Source organism: Equus asinus, chromosome 4 (genome assembly GCF_041296235.1).
Source record: "Equus asinus isolate D_3611 breed Donkey chromosome 4, EquAss-T2T_v2, whole genome shotgun sequence".
Taxonomy (NCBI): domain Eukaryota; kingdom Metazoa; phylum Chordata; class Mammalia; order Perissodactyla; family Equidae; genus Equus; species Equus asinus.
In genome coordinates, this window is record NC_091793.1 from 116,892,626 (window position 1) to 116,913,506 (window position 20,881).

At 38.4% G+C, this 20,881-nt stretch overlaps 1 protein-coding gene across 3 annotated transcripts in view; it reads right to left on the minus strand.

The window, feature by feature from the left end:
* The window catches only part of TTN (titin), a 270,195-nt gene that overhangs the window by 166,701 nt on the left and 82,613 nt on the right, over positions 1–20,881 (minus strand). For all 3 annotated transcript variants that reach the window (XM_070508508.1, XM_070508506.1, XM_070508505.1), the window contains 35 exons: positions 20,529–20,807; positions 20,125–20,412; positions 19,691–19,969; positions 19,320–19,598; positions 18,933–19,211; positions 18,527–18,814; positions 18,109–18,396; positions 17,287–17,568; positions 16,744–17,022; positions 16,343–16,624; positions 15,911–16,189; positions 15,522–15,809; positions 15,055–15,333; positions 14,682–14,960; positions 14,316–14,594; positions 13,889–14,176; positions 13,458–13,745; positions 11,867–12,148; positions 11,349–11,627; positions 10,644–10,925; positions 10,249–10,527; positions 9,456–9,743; positions 9,069–9,347; positions 8,680–8,958; positions 8,313–8,591; positions 7,457–7,744; positions 7,022–7,309; positions 6,259–6,549; positions 4,179–4,466; positions 3,522–3,614; positions 3,117–3,402; positions 2,139–2,322; positions 1,850–1,939; positions 1,489–1,756; positions 1,125–1,385 (listed from right to left, as the gene is read on the minus strand). In XM_070508508.1, the coding sequence (XP_070364609.1) occupies positions 1,125–1,385; positions 1,489–1,756; positions 1,850–1,939; positions 2,139–2,322; positions 3,117–3,402; positions 3,522–3,614; positions 4,179–4,466; positions 6,259–6,549; positions 7,022–7,309; positions 7,457–7,744; positions 8,313–8,591; positions 8,680–8,958; positions 9,069–9,347; positions 9,456–9,743; positions 10,249–10,527; positions 10,644–10,925; positions 11,349–11,627; positions 11,867–12,148; positions 13,458–13,745; positions 13,889–14,176; positions 14,316–14,594; positions 14,682–14,960; positions 15,055–15,333; positions 15,522–15,809; positions 15,911–16,189; positions 16,343–16,624; positions 16,744–17,022; positions 17,287–17,568; positions 18,109–18,396; positions 18,527–18,814; positions 18,933–19,211; positions 19,320–19,598; positions 19,691–19,969; positions 20,125–20,412; positions 20,529–20,807 (9,387 nt within the window). The remainder of the gene's footprint in view (positions 1–1,124; positions 1,386–1,488; positions 1,757–1,849; positions 1,940–2,138; positions 2,323–3,116; positions 3,403–3,521; positions 3,615–4,178; positions 4,467–6,258; positions 6,550–7,021; positions 7,310–7,456; positions 7,745–8,312; positions 8,592–8,679; positions 8,959–9,068; positions 9,348–9,455; positions 9,744–10,248; positions 10,528–10,643; positions 10,926–11,348; positions 11,628–11,866; positions 12,149–13,457; positions 13,746–13,888; positions 14,177–14,315; positions 14,595–14,681; positions 14,961–15,054; positions 15,334–15,521; positions 15,810–15,910; positions 16,190–16,342; positions 16,625–16,743; positions 17,023–17,286; positions 17,569–18,108; positions 18,397–18,526; positions 18,815–18,932; positions 19,212–19,319; positions 19,599–19,690; positions 19,970–20,124; positions 20,413–20,528; positions 20,808–20,881) is intronic.

Genomic DNA, 20,881 nt, shown 5'->3' on the forward strand with positions numbered 1-20,881 from the left:
AAATCTACACTTGTAGATTTCAAAGGGTTCATTTTTCAGAGTTCTGAAATCTGCTTGTGAGCACATGAGGGCATGCACGAGTCAATCCACTGGGAATGGCAGGGGGTTTAGTAGGAGAACTGGCTGAAGTGGTGGGTCCTTCTGCAAAATTTTACCTGGAAGTCTAGCATTCAATATATAACAGCATCATGAACATCTTAGACATCATGTGTACTCTGGAGACCTTTTTATTTTGAAAGATCATATTAAAAATATGTAATTATTTAAAAAATGATAAGCACTTTCAACTGGATCCTTTAATTTGAAAACCATTTAAAATTTTAATTTTAAATTTAAATTTAAATTGAACTTTAAAATACCAGTCATTGATATCCATTGTAAAGCAAGTCAGAGAAACTGAAGTGCTTCTGTAAATAAGAAGCCATATAGTTGTTTTTCAACAACTATAAATGGGCACCAACAACTGGAAGTAGATGCTATCATTATAGCCAAAATGTTGCTCAATACAGTCCAAGGGTGTCTTCAGACAGTGCACACGATCAAAGAATTAGGAAATAAATATTGTTGCTCTTAAATCCTGAGATTTCACTTTATTTCAGATTCTGAGGGCTGGAGTAGGATCCTCATATGAAATAATTATTCTTGATAAATAGCTGCTAATCACACATCACATATGTTGTTAATTTTATTTATGACATTTCATACAAATAGAGTTCAAATTAATTCCTGTAAACAAAATATCAACTCCTAGCCAAGATCCTCTAGATATATAGCCATGAAATCTGGTCCTTTCTAAGGGTTTCTTTCCAGGAGTGAGAATCATAGATGTGAGAATTATGAAATTTAGGCTTTCAACAGAAATAACTGTTAGAAAGTCATGTCTTAGTTTAGATTGAAATCTGCTTCTGGTCAAAAAGGACTATGCAAAAGACTCAGCACTTATGTGAATATTTCCTTTTTGATTCTGTGTGAATTCTGAGATATGAGTGAATGTAATGAGTACATGTGTTGGGAACTTAGAACACAGGAACACTTCGGGATATGCTTGAGGGCAGGGTTGCAGAGTTGCAGGGGTCCTGCACGACATATTGCTGCAATAACTCCATCCACAGTCTTTCACTCACCTTCAATGCTGAGCTCTGCTGATGTTTCAAGGTCTTCGTATTTGCAGGTGTACTGTCCCTGGTCTTCTGCTCGAACATCTGCAATGGTCAGCTTATGGACTTTGTGTTCCACTTCTGTTTTGTATCTACCTTGGGGTTTAAGGATTCTGCCATTTCTGAACCATTCAGATTTTACATTTGGCACAGAAAATTGGCATGTCATGGTGCAAGTCTGGCCTTCTTTCAAAGTAACATCTTGAAGATGCCGTTCCCAAGCAGGCTCTGTTCATATGACACAATACACATTTTGTTCAATATCACATGCAAAGTGCTCAACAGTCAATTCACCTCAAAAGATTTTTTTAATAAAACTCTTTTTACTTACCAATTACAGTGAGTTTAGCACTAGCGATGTGTGGACCACACACCAATCTATAATTGCCCTGATCTTTAAGCTGACAGTTTCTGACTCTGAGTGTATGTCGATCACCATCGATGCTTATTTCAAATTTATCACTGGGTTCCAGTTTTTCAGTCCCTTTGTACCATGAGAGTTTGATTTCTGGATAATTAATCTTAATATCAATTTCAAACACAGCATCATTATCTTTCAAAACTGTCTGATTTTCAATATCCTTGATCAGAGTGACAGGCTAGAAGAATAGAGAATTAAAACACATTAGTCACTCCTTCTCTTATAATTCCCAATAATTTATTTATTTTATTATCAGCCTAAATCATTTTACCTCTGTCTGTGACAGCCTTTGCTGAATAAATGATACAAGTTCTTCAAATTCCTTTTCTTCCTTCTCTGACTTCTCTATTTCCTCAATTTCCTGAGGAGAAAAATAGTGTAAGTTTTACATATCAAATAAAATTTGAATTAGAGGATTATATTCAGCTTCCGTTCTTGATACTGCTTAGGTTATATCAAATGATCTCATGCAACTAGAGGGTTCTGGAAATTCAAGGGGCATATGTTAGATGTTTCAAATGTGAATTTTTAAAGATGATGTTATCTACAAAAGATCATACCAATCTATGTGTCTCTTCTTGTTGACTTTGCTTTAGCAGTTCAAATGCTTGAAGAAGACCCCGGAAGTCAGTGATTCCATACATACGGGCATATTTTTCATATTCTTTAGGATCAACATTTTTGAGAAGTTCCATGATATCAATTTCCTCTTCTTCTCCAGCTCCTTTCTTTAAGACTGGAGTCCTAAATGAAATAAGGAATAAATGTAAATCATCTGTCTTCTACTTATTTTGAATTGTCATCATTCAAAGATTATAAATGTCATTGAGTTTTTTTCTCATAAAGGAGTAGCTCTGTGTCCTTTATTCAAGAAATATTAATTTTACCATGATAACTGTGAGACAATAAAAAAAATGTGGGTTTGGAAATAAAGTGGATTGAGATTGGACCATTGTTACAAAGATCAAAGAGTTTAAGGAAAGAATAACAGGAACATTTTTGTAAATTGTACAACCAAAGAGTCCAATGAAAGAACTATAAGGAAAAATAATGACAGCAATGGAAAGCATTAATAAAGGATAAATATCATATGTCATGGGAAAGATGTGTGGAAATTAAATGTTGATGAATTTAATAATTAATCCAGTAATTATGTTGACACATAAATTGTGTTGAAATTACTGGTAATTATGGAAAATGTTTAAAATAATTGATCTAGAAAATGATTCTGAGCATGAGAAATCATACAGAGAAGCAAACATTTCATGCTTAGACACAGGTTTCTTTATGGGCCATTTCTTTTGTCTAAAATTTCAATAAAAATTCACCTCATGCTCAAACTTTCTCATGATTATTCAGAAATTGATCTTAATGAACCACTAACTTCCACTAAAATATTGTGTATTTTCTTATCTGTTTCTGTTTAAATGTCTGTGTGCTTATGTTCTTTCATAATCTGAATCTTGGAGGGTCCACACCTCTTGGGATATGTCTTTTGTGAATGAAAAATTCTATGTGTGGTTTTTTATTGAACTTACTTTTTCAGCATTGCCCTAAGATCTCCTTCAATTTTCTCTTGTTTCTTCCTTTCATCCACCTGTAGGTTAACATTACTTTCAATTTCACCATGTTTATTAAATGCGACGCATCGGTATAGTCCAGAGTCGGTTTTCGTGGTGTCTCTAATCTCCAGCTTTGCTTCATCGCCTTTCTGGTGGATAAAAATGCGACCTCCTTGGTTCAGTTGTCTCCATTTCCCTTTTGTCCATTTAACATTTGGGATTGGATCACCTCCAACTTTGGCAATGAATGTTGCAGTGGTTTCTAAGGAATAATGAAAACAAATGAATAAATACCCATTTTCCAAAATCAATTCTTCCAAAGTTAAATCAGTAGTAAAACGTACAAGATAGGCCAAGATGCACTTTTCATGAAGTACTTACTTTCTACGACTCTGATACTCTGAGGTTCTGATACGAAGAAGAGTTTCCCGTCCACTGCTGCTTTCTTAGCGGCTGGGACTGCAGCTGGTTTGTCTAAAAAATACATTTACAGGTTTTGTTATCACCATCACCTTAAAATTGTAATAAATAATTCCCTTTGGAAAATAAGTTTTAGGAGTTTGGCAGTGTCGAAAATATTGTGCACTCTAGGCCTCGCTGTGTATGAGAGTGGATTACAGAAGACAAGGCAGGTTCATAGACATTTATAACCAGTTGCAGCTATCCCATCAGGTTGAACTACAATCGTATTCATATCAAGTCTTATATCTAGACTTGGCTTTATTCTATCAGGCTACCTCATGTCACATTATTATAGCATCATTTTTGGAACTTCACTGACTTACCCCCTCTTGGATACGATGAAAAGAGGTTCAAGAAATATGATGGTGAACTTGGAGTAATTTCAGACAATTTGTATTGATACTATTTCCATTAAATTATCTAATACTTCAGTTATAAGGAGGAGGCTATAAATTGCAAATCAGCAATAAGTGATGTTTCTAAAAACCTAATTCCATTAGTATCTAAATTGTAACAAGAAAATAAATGTGAGCAGTTGTAGGCTTAATCTGAACAATATTTTTGAAGTGTCTGTACCTTTAACGGTCACTTTTGATTTGGAAGTGTCACTTCCAGCCACATTTGAAGCTTTGCACACATAATCTCCCGAATCTGCTTTAGTCACGTCCTTGAGTTCCAGCACAGCGGTTCCACTAGCAAAGCTGAAGCTGCATCTGTCTGAGGGTTTTATTTCCCTGCCAGCCTTCAACCACTGGATCCTGATCGGCTCTGAACCCCGGACGTGGCAGCTGAGCTGCACGAATTCACCTTCGCTCACTGTTACTGGAGTAAGGTGCTGATCAAACACAGGTGGCTTCTGAGGTTCTGGAATTAAAAAGGCATTTTTATACATAAACTGAAAAGGAACAGAAGGCAAAAAAGTATTAAATTCCAGAAAAGCAACGAATTTTGCCTCTGACGGGTAACACTGGTTGCTATAGTAGAACTGAACCATGAGCCGGGTTGGTTCCTCTCTGAAGGCACTAATTACGTTTGTTGGATTTTACAAAAAGAGAAAGGTTTAAAAACAAGCAAAGAACAGATGCCATGCTGCCCATAAGTCACCCGAGCATCTGTGTCCTGATTAAGCACTGCAAACATTGCCCTGGCAGTTACCATCAACTTCTGTGCCATGTAGCATGCTATTGATTCTCTCAAAGCTGCATACAGCTGCATTTCCGCTGAACCCTAAAAACTAGGAGCTTATTGGGGAATTCTGCTCATCCAGAGTTGCAATTCTTGCTACCATCTGGGAAAGAAAGCCACCATTCGAGTAATCCATGAGCCCACATCTTAATATGTGATTTTCTCTGATGTTCATCTTTAGCTATTAAATGAAGCTCCAGTAGCATTTAAAAATCCAATCTTTGCCCAACGGAATTAGGAATTGAAGCTCAGTATTCAACTGGAAACCAGTGAAGAAGACACAAGTAACATCCTAGAAGGGCCAATTGCAACACAGTGCTATGTAATGATTTCATTCAATGGTTCTGAGACCTATATATAAGAAAAATAAGGCAATATTCAAGATTTAAAGATTAAAACTTCTGATATCTACTCTCCTTTTAAACTCTATAGATAAATAGCCTCAGAATTGTATAGAAAGTATTTATCTACTCAATGGCAAAACCATCAGGAATGTAAATCATGAATATAAGCCACTGCCAAGCGCACATTTTTCATTTTACTAAACATGTTTTAAAACTGAACACACTTAAATCCTATAAAATGAGTGATGAAATTTGAAATTTAAGACAACTCAATGATATTAGCCTATTAGTGATATTAATCTATTAATGATATTAACCCAATATCTGTGCACCCTGAAACAGCCAAGAATGTCATCAGAGTTGGTAATCAGGTTCCAAGCCGCTCTGGGAGGTTAGTTTGTAAAGTTATTTTGATGAATGTGCATTGTAACCACCTGGATGAAGTCCTTGCAGTCAGAGGGTCAGATAGAGAAGAGCTCCTTAAACAATACAGTCTATTGCTTTGCCTCAAGCCATGACTGTGTATTTAAACACATCTTCTATAATGATATACAATGTCTTCCCACTCATCATTTTTTCTTTTTGTGCAAATTTTACTCTTTTGTCTAGGATTAATATTCATTTACAGGCTAAAATCTTTGGGCAATATATGCCAAACAAAATTCCTTTAGAAATGTCCTTAGAAAACAGAATGTTTCCGAATGTCATATAACTTATAATAGGCAAAGCTAATGCAATATTCAATGATGAAAATTTAAGAATTTTTCAAAGTAAATGTGCTTCATAAAAATTTATATGTCACTTATGCATGAATTTCAAAGTAGACTTAGACTTCTAACTGCCTGAGAGAATTTTAGGATATGATTTACAAGCTAAGATTTTAGTCTATTTTATGACACCTACTTCGCTGGGCCATGTAATTAAATTACAAATAATATGTATTTTAAGTAAACATGTATGGAATTATGGCAAGCCAATTAAATAATGTATATTTATATCTGTTATAACTTGGTCAACAGAGTTGAAGGAGAAATGCGTGTGTCAGAAGAAATGCACATGGCTATCTAATAAGAATGAAAACACAACAGGCTGGCGGGGGGGGGGGGGGGGACGTGAAGATAACTAACCTTTGATAACAATTGAAGATGTACACAGAGCAGAGCCTGCATCATTCCACACTTTGCACGTGTACAAACCAGCATCGCCCATGCCCGCCCTCTTGACTTGCAGCAGGAGTGTGTTGTTCTTGAATGTGATTTCACAGTTAGAAGTTGGATGTATCTCTACATTATTCTTGTACCAAGCAACAGTTATAGGCTGGGAACCCGCAACGCGGCCCTCAAGTCTGAAAGAATTCCCTTCTGTTTCTTCCACTGTCTCTGAGAGTTTTTTAGTGAAACTTGGTGGGATGAGCCGCTCTGTAAGAAATTGCAAGGATATATGAAGTGGAATCCAGAAGCAGGTCAGTAACATGAGGATTTTCAAGAAAAAGAAGTCGTATCTTTCATTAAAAGTCAATGCTGACCAACTAAATACAGCACATCAGTGTATGTCCTTAAACATTTCAGCCTCTTCCACAAGCTTGCTCTAAATGATTCTCTGATTTATGGGATGGATGATAAGAATAACTTGCAGCCATTTACAAAACCAGATAGTCACAAAAAAAAGTGAGGGGGATGGGTTTAGGGTTATGTAGGGTATATAAAATTTTAGAAAAATACAGATTTAAAAAGATCACTTATTCTATAGAGAAACTTATTTCCTTTTAAACATTTTTATGTCATTTGTTTAAAAATGTCCTGAATTTCATTTGTCCTAATAAAACTGCCCCCTTAGGATAGAATATAAAATCATTACATTTTGTCGGACTCTGTGTGAAATAAACGATACCTTTTATGTTGAGTTGAGCTGTGCAGGAGTCCTTTCCCACTTCGTTCACAGCGTAGCAGGTATATTGTCCAGAGTCTCCCTTGTCTACTTTCAGGATTGTCAGATGGGCGCTGTTTTCCAGAAAACTAATCTGGTAGTTTCCACCACTTCGTATCTCTCTGTTGTCTTTGGCCCAGCCGACCTTTATTGGTTGTGTCCCAGTAACGTGGCACTCAAAGTCTGCACTTTCTCCCACCACAGCATCCACAGGGGCAACGGGGATGTCAAAGAAGGGCGGGTTCTTCCCCTCTAAGAGGAGAGCAGAAAGACAAGGTTTCAGGCTCTATATCTGGGTCATCCCAGTTTACAGAAATTGTGATGTTTTCTCCCTTATTTTGTATTTGATTATACAAATTTTAATTACAGAAACAGAAAGAAGTTTAAGAATCCACAAACCTGTGAGAATGAGTCTGGCACTAGAAGAAGCAGACCCTATTGGATTTGTGGCTGTGCAAGAATACTGGCCTGCAAGGCTCCGATCTGTTTTAAAAATATTGAGAGTGGCTACATTATCTAAAAACGATGTTTGTACGTTTGGGCCGTCTTTCAACGGTTTGCCGTCTTTATACCAAGACACTGAGATAGGTTCTGATCCATTTATGGCACATTCAAAAACAACTGGCAGTCCAACAGTTTCTTGAACATCTCTCAATTGTCGAGAAAATGATGGTGGAAGTTTTTGCTCTGTAGGAATAGAATTAAAGGATGAATACTACTGGACATTTTTAATTTACTGAATATTCTTCTTACAATTATTGTTATAGAGATAATGGTATTTCTATAAAAATATTAGGAGGTATTAACATCTCTTGAATTAACTTAGACACAAAGAAAAACAAGTAAACTTTTGGAGCAACAGTTTCACTCTGAGGCCACCCTAAGGCACAGTTGGTGCAAAAATATGTAAGCCAACAGAGAAATTGATTGGCTTAAGGTACATCTCTGCGCATGCAGCAGATTCTCTAGCAATCTGATTGAGACATTCATGGAGTGGAATTTTAAAAATATGGCCACTCATGAAAGATTTAATCATAGGGACAAATGATTACATGATCTTTCTAACTGAAAATTTAGTTATCTTATTTCTCTCTGTAAAGACCAGAAAAAGTAAGCCATTAATTATAGATGGAATTACTTAAGCAGAAAATTTTGGATTTGGGAAGATTTTCCTTAAAGGAAGCCCCTTGCCAGATATTTTAAATCTTGTTCAAAAGACACATAAATTCATTCACTTTTAAAATATTGCAATCACCTTGAACAGTCAGGAAAGTGGATGACGACACTTCTCCCACACTGTTTTCAGCTCTGCAGATATATTCTCCACTGTCATTAACATCAACCTGGTTGAAAACCAGGGTAGCAACATTGTTCTTAAAATGCATTTTGTAGGTGGCAGTGGGTCTCAATTTTGTATCTCCTTTATACCAGGATACCCCAATTTCAGGGGTCCCAGCAAGTTGGCATTGTAAAGAGGCAGAATCTCCAACGGTCACCTTAACAGGCTCCAACTGCTTGACAAAATATGGTGGTTCTGCAGGCAAGAGAGAAATGAGTCATGAAGGAGACATGCCAGAATGATTATTTGGATATAAAGATATGAATGTGCAATCATAACAAACCTAGTATCAGGATTTGTGCTGAACAGGAATCTTTTCCGGAAGCATTTTCGATGTAGCAGTTGTATTGTCCTGCGTCCTCTACTGTGCTGCTTGGAATTTCCAGGATCGCAGATTTTTCAGTTGTGGTTATATGGCACCTCTGAGAAGGAGCGATATTTATGCCATTTTTCTTCCATGTAACTGAAATGGGAGGAGTTCCAGTGTAGGTGCCCTCTAGGATCAGGTGTTTTCCTTTCTCTATGCTGTAATCATTGAGCCTCTTCACAAATTTGGCTGGGGCTATAGTAAAATTGAAAATATGAAATCAAACACATATACACACAGAGATAGACATATATATTACTTCATGTATGTTCACTGTAAAAATGTGGAATAGGAGTCAAACCAACCTTTTACATGGAGATGTGTTGTACAAGAAGCCTTGCCAGCTTCGTTACTGACTATGCATGTGTATTCTCCGCTTTGCATTGTATCTACATCAAACAACTCCAGTTCAGCAACTGAATCCTCCAAAGACACATTACATCTGTCCCCTGGTACAAGTTCACTGCTACCCTTGAACCAGCTGACCATGAAGGGAGGTGTTCCTTTTATGATGCTCGTGAAAGTTACATTGGTTCCAGTTAAAACATCCATGGCATCAGGTTTCTGAACAAAAGATGGCGGTTCTACACAAAAAAGCACATACCAGAAAAAAATTTAATAATTTTGAGTTTTGATAAAAATGTTTAATAAATTATGAAATGGAGTTCTACTTCACTGTATTTTTAACTGACCTCTCACAGTCAAAGGAGCACTGCATTCATCAGAACCAGCCATGTTAGTAGCTACACATGTGTAGTCGCCAGCATCTGATTCTTCCAGCAAGTTCACAGTTAAAGCACAAGTGTTATCTGTCAGGGTGGTCTGGTACTTCCTTCCACTGCTGATCTCATTTCCTTCATGGAACCAGGAGACAGAGATTGGAGGTGATCCATAGACTTTGCACTCCATTACAACCGAGGAACCAGACAGACCATTTGTCTCTTTCAATTTTCTTGTGAATGAAGGAGCAACAATTCGGTCTGAATGTGATAAAAAATCAAACAAACGAGGGACATCCATTATAAAATGATTTGAAAAGAGAATTATTGTCTTTTTGATGGACTATCTGTAGATCCATTTGGCCCTTTTGCGAGAGTACCCAAGAATTCCCTATGGGTTCACACAATCCAAAGCCTTGAGAATCAAGGGACAAGATGTGCTAGTTCACTTGTTAGAGATTTTGATCTCTCTCTGCTGTGAATGATTATATGGTGAATTATTTCAGCATAAGTGATAGTCGAGGACCACATTATCCTTTCCAGGGACTAGACTTCACTCCTCCCACCCTGAATTGTGGGAATTCCTCCATGAGAAACTTTTGAACTTGGTTTTCTTCTAACTCTATAGGTATGTTACTTCTGATTTTGCTGATTCAGAAGATGTCAGACTCATGTCACACTCTAGAAGATGGAGATTCCCATACCCATATATGTAAATCAGGAACTACATTGTAGTAACATTGAAACAAAGGCCCAACCAACCAACCTGAGACTCGAACTGAGGCTGTGCAGCTGTCTTTGCCAACAGGATTTTGCACCTCAAAACTATATACTCCACTGTCACCGGGTGCCACGTTGATAATCTTAAGGCCAGATACTTTGTTGAAGAAGCTTATTTTGTATTTGCTGTCACTTGTCAGTTCTTTTCCATCCTTAAACCACTTGGTACTGAGTTCAGGTGTGCCAGTGACCGTGCACTCCAAGGTACAGGTATCTCCCGTGGTAACTTGTATGGATTCTGGCTTTTCCACAATTGCTGCAGGTTCTGGAATGAGATATAAATTGCATCCAAATTTTAAAAGCAAATTGAAAAACCAAGGAAAACACAGATACTGGTAAGCATGTGACTCGTATTCATGATAACATCCTATTCGTACTAACCAAGAACAGATAGTGTGGCGAAGCACTCTTGCATTCCAGCATCGTTTTTGACCTGACAGGTGTATTTCCCAGCATTGGCTGGTTCTGCTCGTGAAAACTGTAGGGTTGCAATGTTTTCTGAATAAGAAATCCATATGTTGTCACTTTCTCTAACAACTTCTCCCTTATCTTTGAACCACACCACTGAAATTGGCTCAGCGCCTTCAATAGCAGTCTGCAGCTGAACTTCTTCACCAACGATGGTAGAAATGTCACTGAGCGTCTTCACAAATCTTGGTGGTGCTGATGAAGAAGAGGCAAATCAGGGATTTAAAATGTGCGGGGTTAATAGTATTTCCCTCGAGTAATGAATGCTAGGAATCAAATTAGTGATAAAGTGTTGTTCTCATTTCTTAAATAAGAGGCATTTTTGGTGGATGGGAGCAGGGTCACATTAGAGTTTGTATTAAGCAGAAGGAGTTGAACATCTTGTCCTCTCCAGCTTTCTAAATCAATCAAAACCTATTGGAAAAATTGTCTAAAGGGATATTTGGATTTGGTAGGATTTAGAAATGGGATGTACACTAAGCATGAAAGAATGTGGAAAGGAAAAAAGGGAATAGAAGAGACAGCTAATGATAAAGGACTGGGCTATAGCTAAGGGGCCAAAAGAATATTAAAATTAGAAGGAAAATAGTAAACAGAAGAGAATGAAGTCACTCTAACCTTTCAGAGTGATGGAACCAGCACAGGTGTCACTCCCCACATCATTTGTGGCTTTGCACTGATATTCCCCAATGTCTGCAGCATCGACATTCAGGATGTGAATACTCGTAAGGAAGTTCTCAGACATTATCTTGTACTTCTTGCCACTCCTGAGTTCTCTCTTGTCTTTATACCAAGAAACTTGAAACGGAGGAGTACCCTGAAGCTCACATTCAAGGTGAACATCAGCTCCTTTCAGTGTCTCAACAGGATGAGGCTTTTTGTGGAAAATGGGTGGTTCTGAAATTGGAAGATAATTGAGTTAGAGAAAAAGGAAAATTAGGAGGCATTCTGTAAGTATATAGTTACAAGTAAGAATCAGTTTTCCATTCTGTCATAGAGAAAGAAAACATAACCTTCCATTTTCTATTCTACTTAAAAAACTTTTTAAGGTATCAATAGAGAGTTGAGCAGGAAATTGAGAGGACAACTGGAGAAGCAGATGATGTGAAAAACACAAAGGAAGAGTAAGATCTGACCTTTAACTTTTAAGGAAGTGCTGCTGCTGGCGCTGCCTGCTGCATTGCGGGCCTCACATGTGTAGTCTCCGCTGTCTTCAACACTGAGACTGTGCATTTCCAACACCGCCACCGAGTCAAGGAATGACATTCTGAATTTACTGCTCTCTTGAATTTCAGTCTCATCTTTGTACCATAAAACTTTGATTTCTGGAGACCCTCCTATTTTACATTCATATCTTGTGTATTCATCCTGTTTCACAATTCTTGAAGGTTCAAGCTTCTTAATGAATCTGGGTGGTTCTACGAACCAAGAGGGAAAACACAAGGTAAGGGATCGAAAAGACAGGTATAATTCAAAATCAAGTGAAAAAAGAAATCTCTGTCAAACAGAGAGATCTTTAGCTCTGGAAAGCAAATTTATTTGATGCAGTTCAAAGAAGAATAGTTAAGTGGAACTTAAATAGAAAATTCCTAAAATAAAATACATTTATTTTTGTGAGTACCCACATCAAATATTGCAAAAGGAAGGAGGAAGAGCCATTAATGCCTATTGTACAATCTTCCTCCCAGCCAAAGAATCACTTCTTTAGTTCGAGCTCAGAGGCAGAGCATATCTGTTGGTGGAGGCACTCTGAGGTTCACAGGGAATAAGAGAGTTTGATTTCTCTCCTGTATGTGACTGTTTGTTTCCTATGGCTGCAAAGATATCAGTTATGTACCATGAAGAGTCAAATAGCAAAACTAGGTCAGATATCTTAATATTTTTTAAAAGTGCCACTTTCTCTTATGGACTTTAAATAGATATTTCTGCAAACCTTCATAATTCCCCTTTGAAGTGAGGAGAGCAATACTTTCTTCATTAACTGAAGCAAAAAATTCAAGCTTAGGGAGATGAAAATGATTAGCTATATGTCATAGAGCAAATGGGCTGATAAATCTAATTCTATTTCAATTTCAAGATATTTATAAACCATCACCACAAAATCCCTTAAAAATGCTCTAATGGGTTAGATCAGCAGCTCTATGAGTTAAGTATTTAATTTCTGACAGCAGCAGTCATGAACATGCCATAGAAAGAGATGATTGCCTCCCATAATGTCAGATATTGATGTACTCCCCAGCCCTTAGCTTCCTATTATTATTCCTGCTATTATTTAAGTGGGGCTAATGGAGGAAAAGAAGTTGACACAATCTGACTCTTCTTGAAAGCCTTGATAGTTTGGGGCTCTGCTATCCCCCAGAGGGACAAAATCCATTAATTCACAAACTACTGTGGAAAATAAGTTATTTGAGATGACTTTCTTTTTTGTCCTAAGATAATTTCTTTCAAATTTGGATTTTCTTGCAATTCTGTGAAAAGTTTTTGTTCACTCTCTCTCTAGTCTCTACTTTTAGCCTTTGAAAGTGGACTTTCAGTCCATGTTTTACCAGTTTTACATTTTTAAATAAAATTTCTAAAAACTTGACTCATTTGAAAGGCTCTGGATCCATTTGATCACTTCCAATTACCAGACCATGGTCTGCAACGTAACTTTCAGGCACACCCTTCCTCCCGTATTTTAAGATATTGAAAATGTAAGAGACCTTGCTACTTTACTCAAACTAGTACCTTGTACACCCAGATGAGCAGAACAAGAATCTTTTCCAGCAACGTTGCTTGCATAGCAGGTGTACTGCCCAGCGTCACCTTTGCCTACTTTGAGAACTGTCAGAGTGGCAGTATTTTCAACCAAAGTCATCTTGTAGTTGCCACCAGGGCGAATCTCTCGGTTATCCTTGGCCCAAGTGATTTTGATTGGTGCAGTTCCAGTTACATGACATTTAAAAGAACCACTTTCTCCAAGAGCCAGATCTACTGAGACAGGCTTTAGATCAAAGAAAGGAGGAACTTCATGCTCTGAAAAGAATGAAGACCAACAAGGTGACTTCAGTTTTCATGTTCCCAGTCAGGAAGCAGAAATGAAGTGGCCCTACTCCTTTGGTGGCCCAGAGCCATGAAGCCGCTCTATATTGAAAAGGGTAATGGGATGAACTACTCACCTGAGAGAATGAGCTTGGCACTGGATGAAGCAGTCCCAAGAGGATTAGAAGCTGAGCAATTGTACTGACCAACGTGGCTCTGGTTGGTTTGCAAAATCTGAAGAGTTGCGACATTATGAACAAAAGATGTTTGCAAATTAGAATCATCTTTCAAAAGTACCCCATCCTTGTACCAAGACACTTGAAGAGGTTCTGAGCCATTGATGCGACACTCAAATGCAACTGGGAAGCCAAGAGTCTCATGAACATCCTTTAGTTTTCTCGCAAAGGAAGGTGGAAGTTTGCGCTCTATAAAGAAGTTACAGATAATCCTTATTTACAAGAGAGAAAACATCTGCAATATATTTCAATCTACTAAAATTTTGATGTTTTTAAGAAAAGAACCTATCAACACACAGCAAGACTTGTTAAGCAAAACCATCATCACCTTTGATGACAAGCACAGCTGAAGAAGCAACTGCCCCCACACTGTTTTCTGCCTTGCATGAATACTCTCCCACGTCACTGTGATCCACTTTGTTAATTACTAAGGAGGCAACATTATTTTTGAATTGCATCTTATATGCAGGAGCTGATCGTAGCTTTGTGTGTTCTTTATACCAAGAAATTCTAATTTCTGGAGTTCCATCCACTTTACACTGTAAAGTTGTAGGTTCTCCAATGGTTGCTTCCACATGTTCCAGAGGTTCAATGAAATAAGGTGGTTCTAAGAGATAAAGGATGGTAATCAATCAGACATGCGAACTAAAAGAGAATGTTTTAAAAGAAAGAAAAGAGGTAACTGTCAACACACCTAAGACAGACACCAGAGCATCACAAATATCTTGACCAGCCTCATTTTCTATCAGGCAACTGTACTGTGCATAATCTTCTATCGTGCTGTCAAGAATTTCCAGTATCGTAGATTTTTCTGTCATGGTAATACTGCAATTCTGAGACTGTGAGAGAGGGAATTCATTCTTCATCCAGCTCACTGAGATGGGCGGAGTGCCAGTAAATGTGGCCTCAAGAACTATGGGGCTTCCTGTCTCCACACTGAAATCAGCCAATCTTTTCACAAAGGTGGCTGGTTCTATAAGAAGAAAATGTGAGGGTAAATTTGACATCCTCAAATGAAGACTTAGAAAAAAATTTAAAAGATACATGAATTGGAGAAAAGAGCCAACCTTTCACAAACAGATGTGTGGTACAGGAAGCACTGCCAGCATCATTAGTAACGAGGCAAGAATAGTCTCCACTCTGCAGTGGCTCCACCTCAAACAACTCCAGTTCCGAGACATAATCTTCCAGAGAGATGGTGCATGAGTCACCTGACACCAGTTCCCTGCTGCCCTTAAACCATTTGACCTTGAAAGGAGGGGTGCCTCTAAAGATGCTGGTGAATGTGAGGCTCACTCCAGGTAAAACTTCCACAGAATCAGGGGTTTGTTCAAAAGATGGTGGTTCTAGATACCCCAGAGGAGGGGGAGATCAAGAGAAAAAGGAAATCCAAGTGAGAAGTGATTTTGTTACTTGAAGAAAAGAGAACTAAGACTAAAAATGAAGACAAAATAAAGAAATTGCACACAAGGCAGGCACTAAATCACATGGAAGAGACGTTAGAGAAGCAGGAGCCTGATCCTTGCACACTGACCTTGCACAGTCAGGACTGCTGAGCATTCGTCAGAACCAGCCACGTTGGCAGCCACACATGTGTAGACGCCTGTGTCAGAGGGCTCCAGTGAGCTCAGATTCAAAGTACAGACATTTTCCGAAAAGCTGGACTGGCATTTAGGCCCACTAATGATCTCATTTCCATCCTGAAACCAGCCAACGGAAATCGGGGCCGAGCCAGCGACTCGGCACTCCAAAACCGCTGAGGACCCCAGGATGGCGTTCAGGTCTTTCAGCTTGCGGATGAAGGAAGGAGGGATGACTCGATCTGTGTGGAGAAGGGTAGTTTTCCGTTTAAAGAGAAGTTTTATTTTTTTTCTGGGAAAAATATAAAAAATTATATATTCATTAAAACCTCATACTACTCACCCGAAACGTGGACAGATACAGTGCAGTTACTTTTACCAACACTGTTTTTCACCTCAAAGCTATATAATCCCTTGTCACTCATTTCTGCACAGGGGATTTTAAGGGAAGCCACTTTGTTGACAAATGTAATGTGATGTTTGCTGTCTCCAGATAATTCTCTTCCATCTTTGAACCACTTGGTTGAAAGTTCTGGTGTTCCAGTCACTACACACTCTAATGCAAAAGGATTTCCGGTAGTGACCGTCATGGGTTCTGGCTTCTCTATGATTCTGGCTGGTTCTAAAAGAAGAAGTACATTGCATTGAAAATGAAGTCGCCTTCCAAACTAAGTTAGAGTGTAATCAAGATATGACTGGGTAAGAGTAATATTTGTAGACAATGATCATGGGTCAGTCAACTTGATTTTTTCTCAGGCTGTACTTTCTTACTAACCTAGTACAGTCAAGACTGCAGAACATTCTCTCATTCCGGCATCATTTTTGATTTGGCACACATATTTTCCAGAATTAGATGCTTCTGGGCTCCCAAGTTGGAGAGTTGCAACGTTGTCAATGAATGAAATCCTAGTGTTTTCACTCTCTCTGATGACTTCCCCTTTATCTTTCAGCCAGACAACAGAAATTGGCTGGAAGCCTTCCACTACAGCCCGTAACTCAACAGCATCCCCAACAAGGGTTGAGGTGTCACTTAGCTTTTTCACAAATCGTGGAGGTTCTAATGAAAGAAATTTGTGATTAGAGAAAAAAAAAAGAGAATCACAGCCACATAAATTACTAACAAAGCAAGAAAAGATGAAACGAAGAGGTATATAATTTTGTGCCCTGTATACAAACCTTGGAACTTGACAGTGCAAACACACGTGTCACTTCCCACCTCGTTACTAGCTTTGCAGTGATATTCTCCTACATCGGAGGCTTCAAGATTAAGGATATGAAGACTTGTATCAAAATTTTTCGAAGTGATTTTAAATTTCTTGCTGCTTCGAACTTGCTTTCGATCTTTAACCCACACCACTTCAAATGGGGGTGTTCCCGCAATTTCACATTGGAAGACAACATCAGAACCTTTAAGGGCTCCTACTGGAGAAGGCTTCTGGGTGAAAACAGGAGGTGCTACCAGAAAAAGAAGATAAATAATAAGGATATTTGCTTACCAAGAAGGAAAAACATATTTTAGAATCTAGAATCATTAAGAGTGACTGGTGTGACCAAATGACAGTATGCTAACATAAGACACAACAATTCATAAAAAATAGTTTAAGAATTGCAAGGAAAGTCCCTTAACAAGCCTTTTTATTTTGGAGCTCATAACATTGCTGAGAAAGGATCTAAATCAGAGGAGAAGGAAGAAGAAAGAAGAAGCCTAGTGTGTCTAACCTTTAACAGTCAGCGCTGTGCTACAGCTGGCGTCGCCAACACCATTGTGAGCTTCACAGATATAGTCCCCACTGTCCTCAGTGCTGGCTTCATTGATGGTAAGCAATGCCACAGAATTAACGAATGACATGTTGTACTTCCAACTTTCATGAAGTTCACTGTCATTTCGGAACCACAACACTTTGATTTCTGGGGAACCACTTATTTTGCACTCCAGTTGGGTGGATTCTCCCTGCTTTGCAACTTTTGAAGCTTCTAATTTCTTAACAAACTTTGGAGGTTCTAGTAAATCAAGGGAAAAAATAGCTTATGTATAGTTGAAGATCTCATAAATACATATTTAAACTGGTTTATTATTAAGAAAAGACTTTCTGAGAATTTTGTGGTAAAATATGTTTTTTCTACTAAATAAGCTTTTAACATTTTAAATAGAGAATTTAGTTGATGGGTTTATTTTTGGATATGTAAGCTAAGATATATAAGTTAATGTACTATAGAGGTATTTGATCAAAATTTAGTAATGATAAATTAGAATGCCATATAACAGTAAAGAATAAAAAAAGAGAACGGATAATTGAAACAACATTTAACACATTTCAGTTAAACAACACTCTTTGATAGGATTATACTTAGAGATACACTAACAAAGAACAGTATAAAGAGAAAACAGAACTTTCATTAATGTTGCCTCCAACACTAAAATACAAATTCTAACATGATCCAGTTAGTTTACCCCAAATATTTAAAAACTAAAGAAACTTTTAGAAGACAATTACACAAATATGAGAAAGAGAAAATATTGGTAAATGTTATGTAATATACCTTTTACACTGAGTTGAGCTGAGCACATGTCTTTGCCGACATCGTTGGTTGCTTGACAAGTATATTGACCAGAGTCTCCTTTGCCTACTTTAAGAATTCTCAAATGGGGAGTGTTTCCCACACATGTGATTGTATAGTTTCCTCCAGGACGGATCTCCTTGTTATCTTTTGACCAAGTGATTCGCATTGGTTGAGCACCAGTAACATGACACTCAAAGTCAGCACTTTCCCCAGCTATAACATCTATAGATACAGGCTTGATGTCAAAGAAGGGAGATTTCTTAGGTTCTGGAAGATGAGAAGAAAAGACAACATGTGGTGTGGGTTTTCTTTTTGCTTTTTTTCACTAGCCATTTCTACTTTGACAATGCGTAAGAAGTCATGGTTTGCAAAGAGAAAGATTAACATGGGAACAAACCTCTTGCTGTCAGTCTAGCAGTTGAAGATGCTGTTCCAAGTGGATTAGAAGCTGAGCAAGAGTACTGGCCAGAGTGACTCAAGTCCGTTTGCAAAATTTTTAAAGTCGCTACGTTATCTACAAATGATGTCTGTAGATTTTCATCATCTCTTAAGAGTACCCCATCCCTGTACCAGCTCACTTGGATGGGTGCAGAGCCATTTAATCGACAAGTGAGTGTAACCGGTAACCCAACAGTTTGTTCGATGTCCTTTAATTGTCTTGCAAAGGAAGGTGGGAGTTGGCGCTCTGTAGGCAGACAAGTAATACTTGAGGCATTAGTAGATGAAATGAAAATTTCCCATAAAGATAAAAAGTTCAGATGAGGAAAAAAGAAATTCCTGAATTTCTCAAATAATGTCATTACCTTGAATTCTGAAGATAGTCTTAGAAGAAGCAGTTCCTATACTATTTTCTGCTTTACATGTGTATTCTCCACTGTCATGGATATTTACTTTATTAAAAACAAGTGTGGCCACATTGTTTGTAAAATAGGTCCTGTATTCAGGAGTTGGCCGTAACTTGGTGTCTCCTTTGTACCAAGACACTGTAATTTCTGGTGTCCCAGCAACTTGGCATTGTAAAGAAACTGAATCTCCCACCGAGGCCTCCAGAGGTTCCAGTTCCGTAACGAAATAAGGTGGTTCTAAAGAAGAAAGGCTCACAATCAGCAATCGGAGTTCAAGAAAACCAAGCAAACAATGCTTCATGTTAGACACATGCCAATCATCTACGAGAGAATAAGACAACACACCTAAGGTAGATACCAGAGCTTCGCACACATCCTTTCCTGCCTCATTTTCAATCTCGCAGGAATACTGTCCTGCATCTCTTTTTGTGCTATTCAGAATTTCCAGGAGGCAAGTTTTCTCTGTTGTGACTATGTTGCATTTTTCAGATGGAGTTATGTTAAAACCATCCTTTTTCCAGGTAACTGAAATTGGAAGTGTTCCAGTGTAGGTACTCTCCAGAATTATCGACTTCCCCGGTTCTACCGAATGATCGCTTAACTTCTTCACAAATGCAGCTGGTTCTGGTGAGTGACAAGCACAGCAGTTAAACACAATAAAAACACAAAGACGTCAGTATTCAGAAATTAGGACGATCAAATGCACTTGAGCAAACCTTTTACATAGAGACGAGTAGTGCAGAATGTTTGGCCAGCATTGTTAGAAACCACACAGGTATATTCCCCACTCTGAGATATGTCGACATTAAATAATTCCAGCTCTGCCACAGTGTCTTCAAAATAGATGTTGCACCTGTCTCCTTTCACCAGTTCTCTGGCACCTCTGAACCAGCCAACCTTGAAGGGAGAGGTTCCTCTAATAACACTTGTGAAGGTGACATTCTTGCCTGGTAGTACTTCCAAAGGTTCAGGTTCCTTCACAAAAGAGGGTGGTTCTACATAGACATGGAGGACAATGAAAAGATCCCATAAGCTTCAAATTTAGTTGCAATTTTGAATCAAAAAAGTAGAGCACTTTTGGATGTGTGTCAACCTGGATGTGCGCCCAAAGAGGAATTTGGAAGAAAAGGTACGAGTGTCTAACACTGACCTTGTACAGCCAACACTGCACGACATTCATCAGACCCAGCTACGTTAGCAGCCACGCATGTGTAATTGCCCATATCTGATGAGTCCAGGGAATTCAGCTGCAACGTGCAGACATTATCTGAAAACGTGGTATGGTACTTTGCTCCACTGACAATCTTAGTTTTCTCATGAAACCAGGCAACAGAGATAGGTGATGATCCAGCTACTTTACACTCCAAGATGCAAGAAGCACCCAGAACCCCACCAGTATCTTTCAGTCTTCGTGTGAAAGAAGGAGGAACCGTTCGGTCTGTGTAAGGAAAGGCAAGAGACTCGTCATGATTTCAAAGAATGTGAGAGACTCAAGAGAAGGAAACTCGTGAACGGAATTTGCATAAGCAATGGGAGGAATGCATCAGAACTAACCTGAGACATCCACCACAGCTGTGCAGCTGCTTTTTCCAACATTATTTTGAACCTGGAAAGTGTATGTGCCTGCATCTTGCTTTTCAACAGAGAGAATCTTTAAGGAAGAGATTTTGTTGTAGAAGCTAAATTTGTGTTTTTGGCTGCTTGTCAACAGCTTTCCATCCTTGTACCATTCAACTGAGAGTTCGGGAGTGCCAGCCACCTTACACTCCAGAGTGCACGTTTCTCCTACAGTCACTGTCATTGATCCTGCTTTCTCGACAATGACTGCGGGCTCTGAAATAAAGTCGGATAGCCATCTGTCAAAGTCTGTTATCTTTACTATGCCTCTATTGCCAAATTCACTAAGA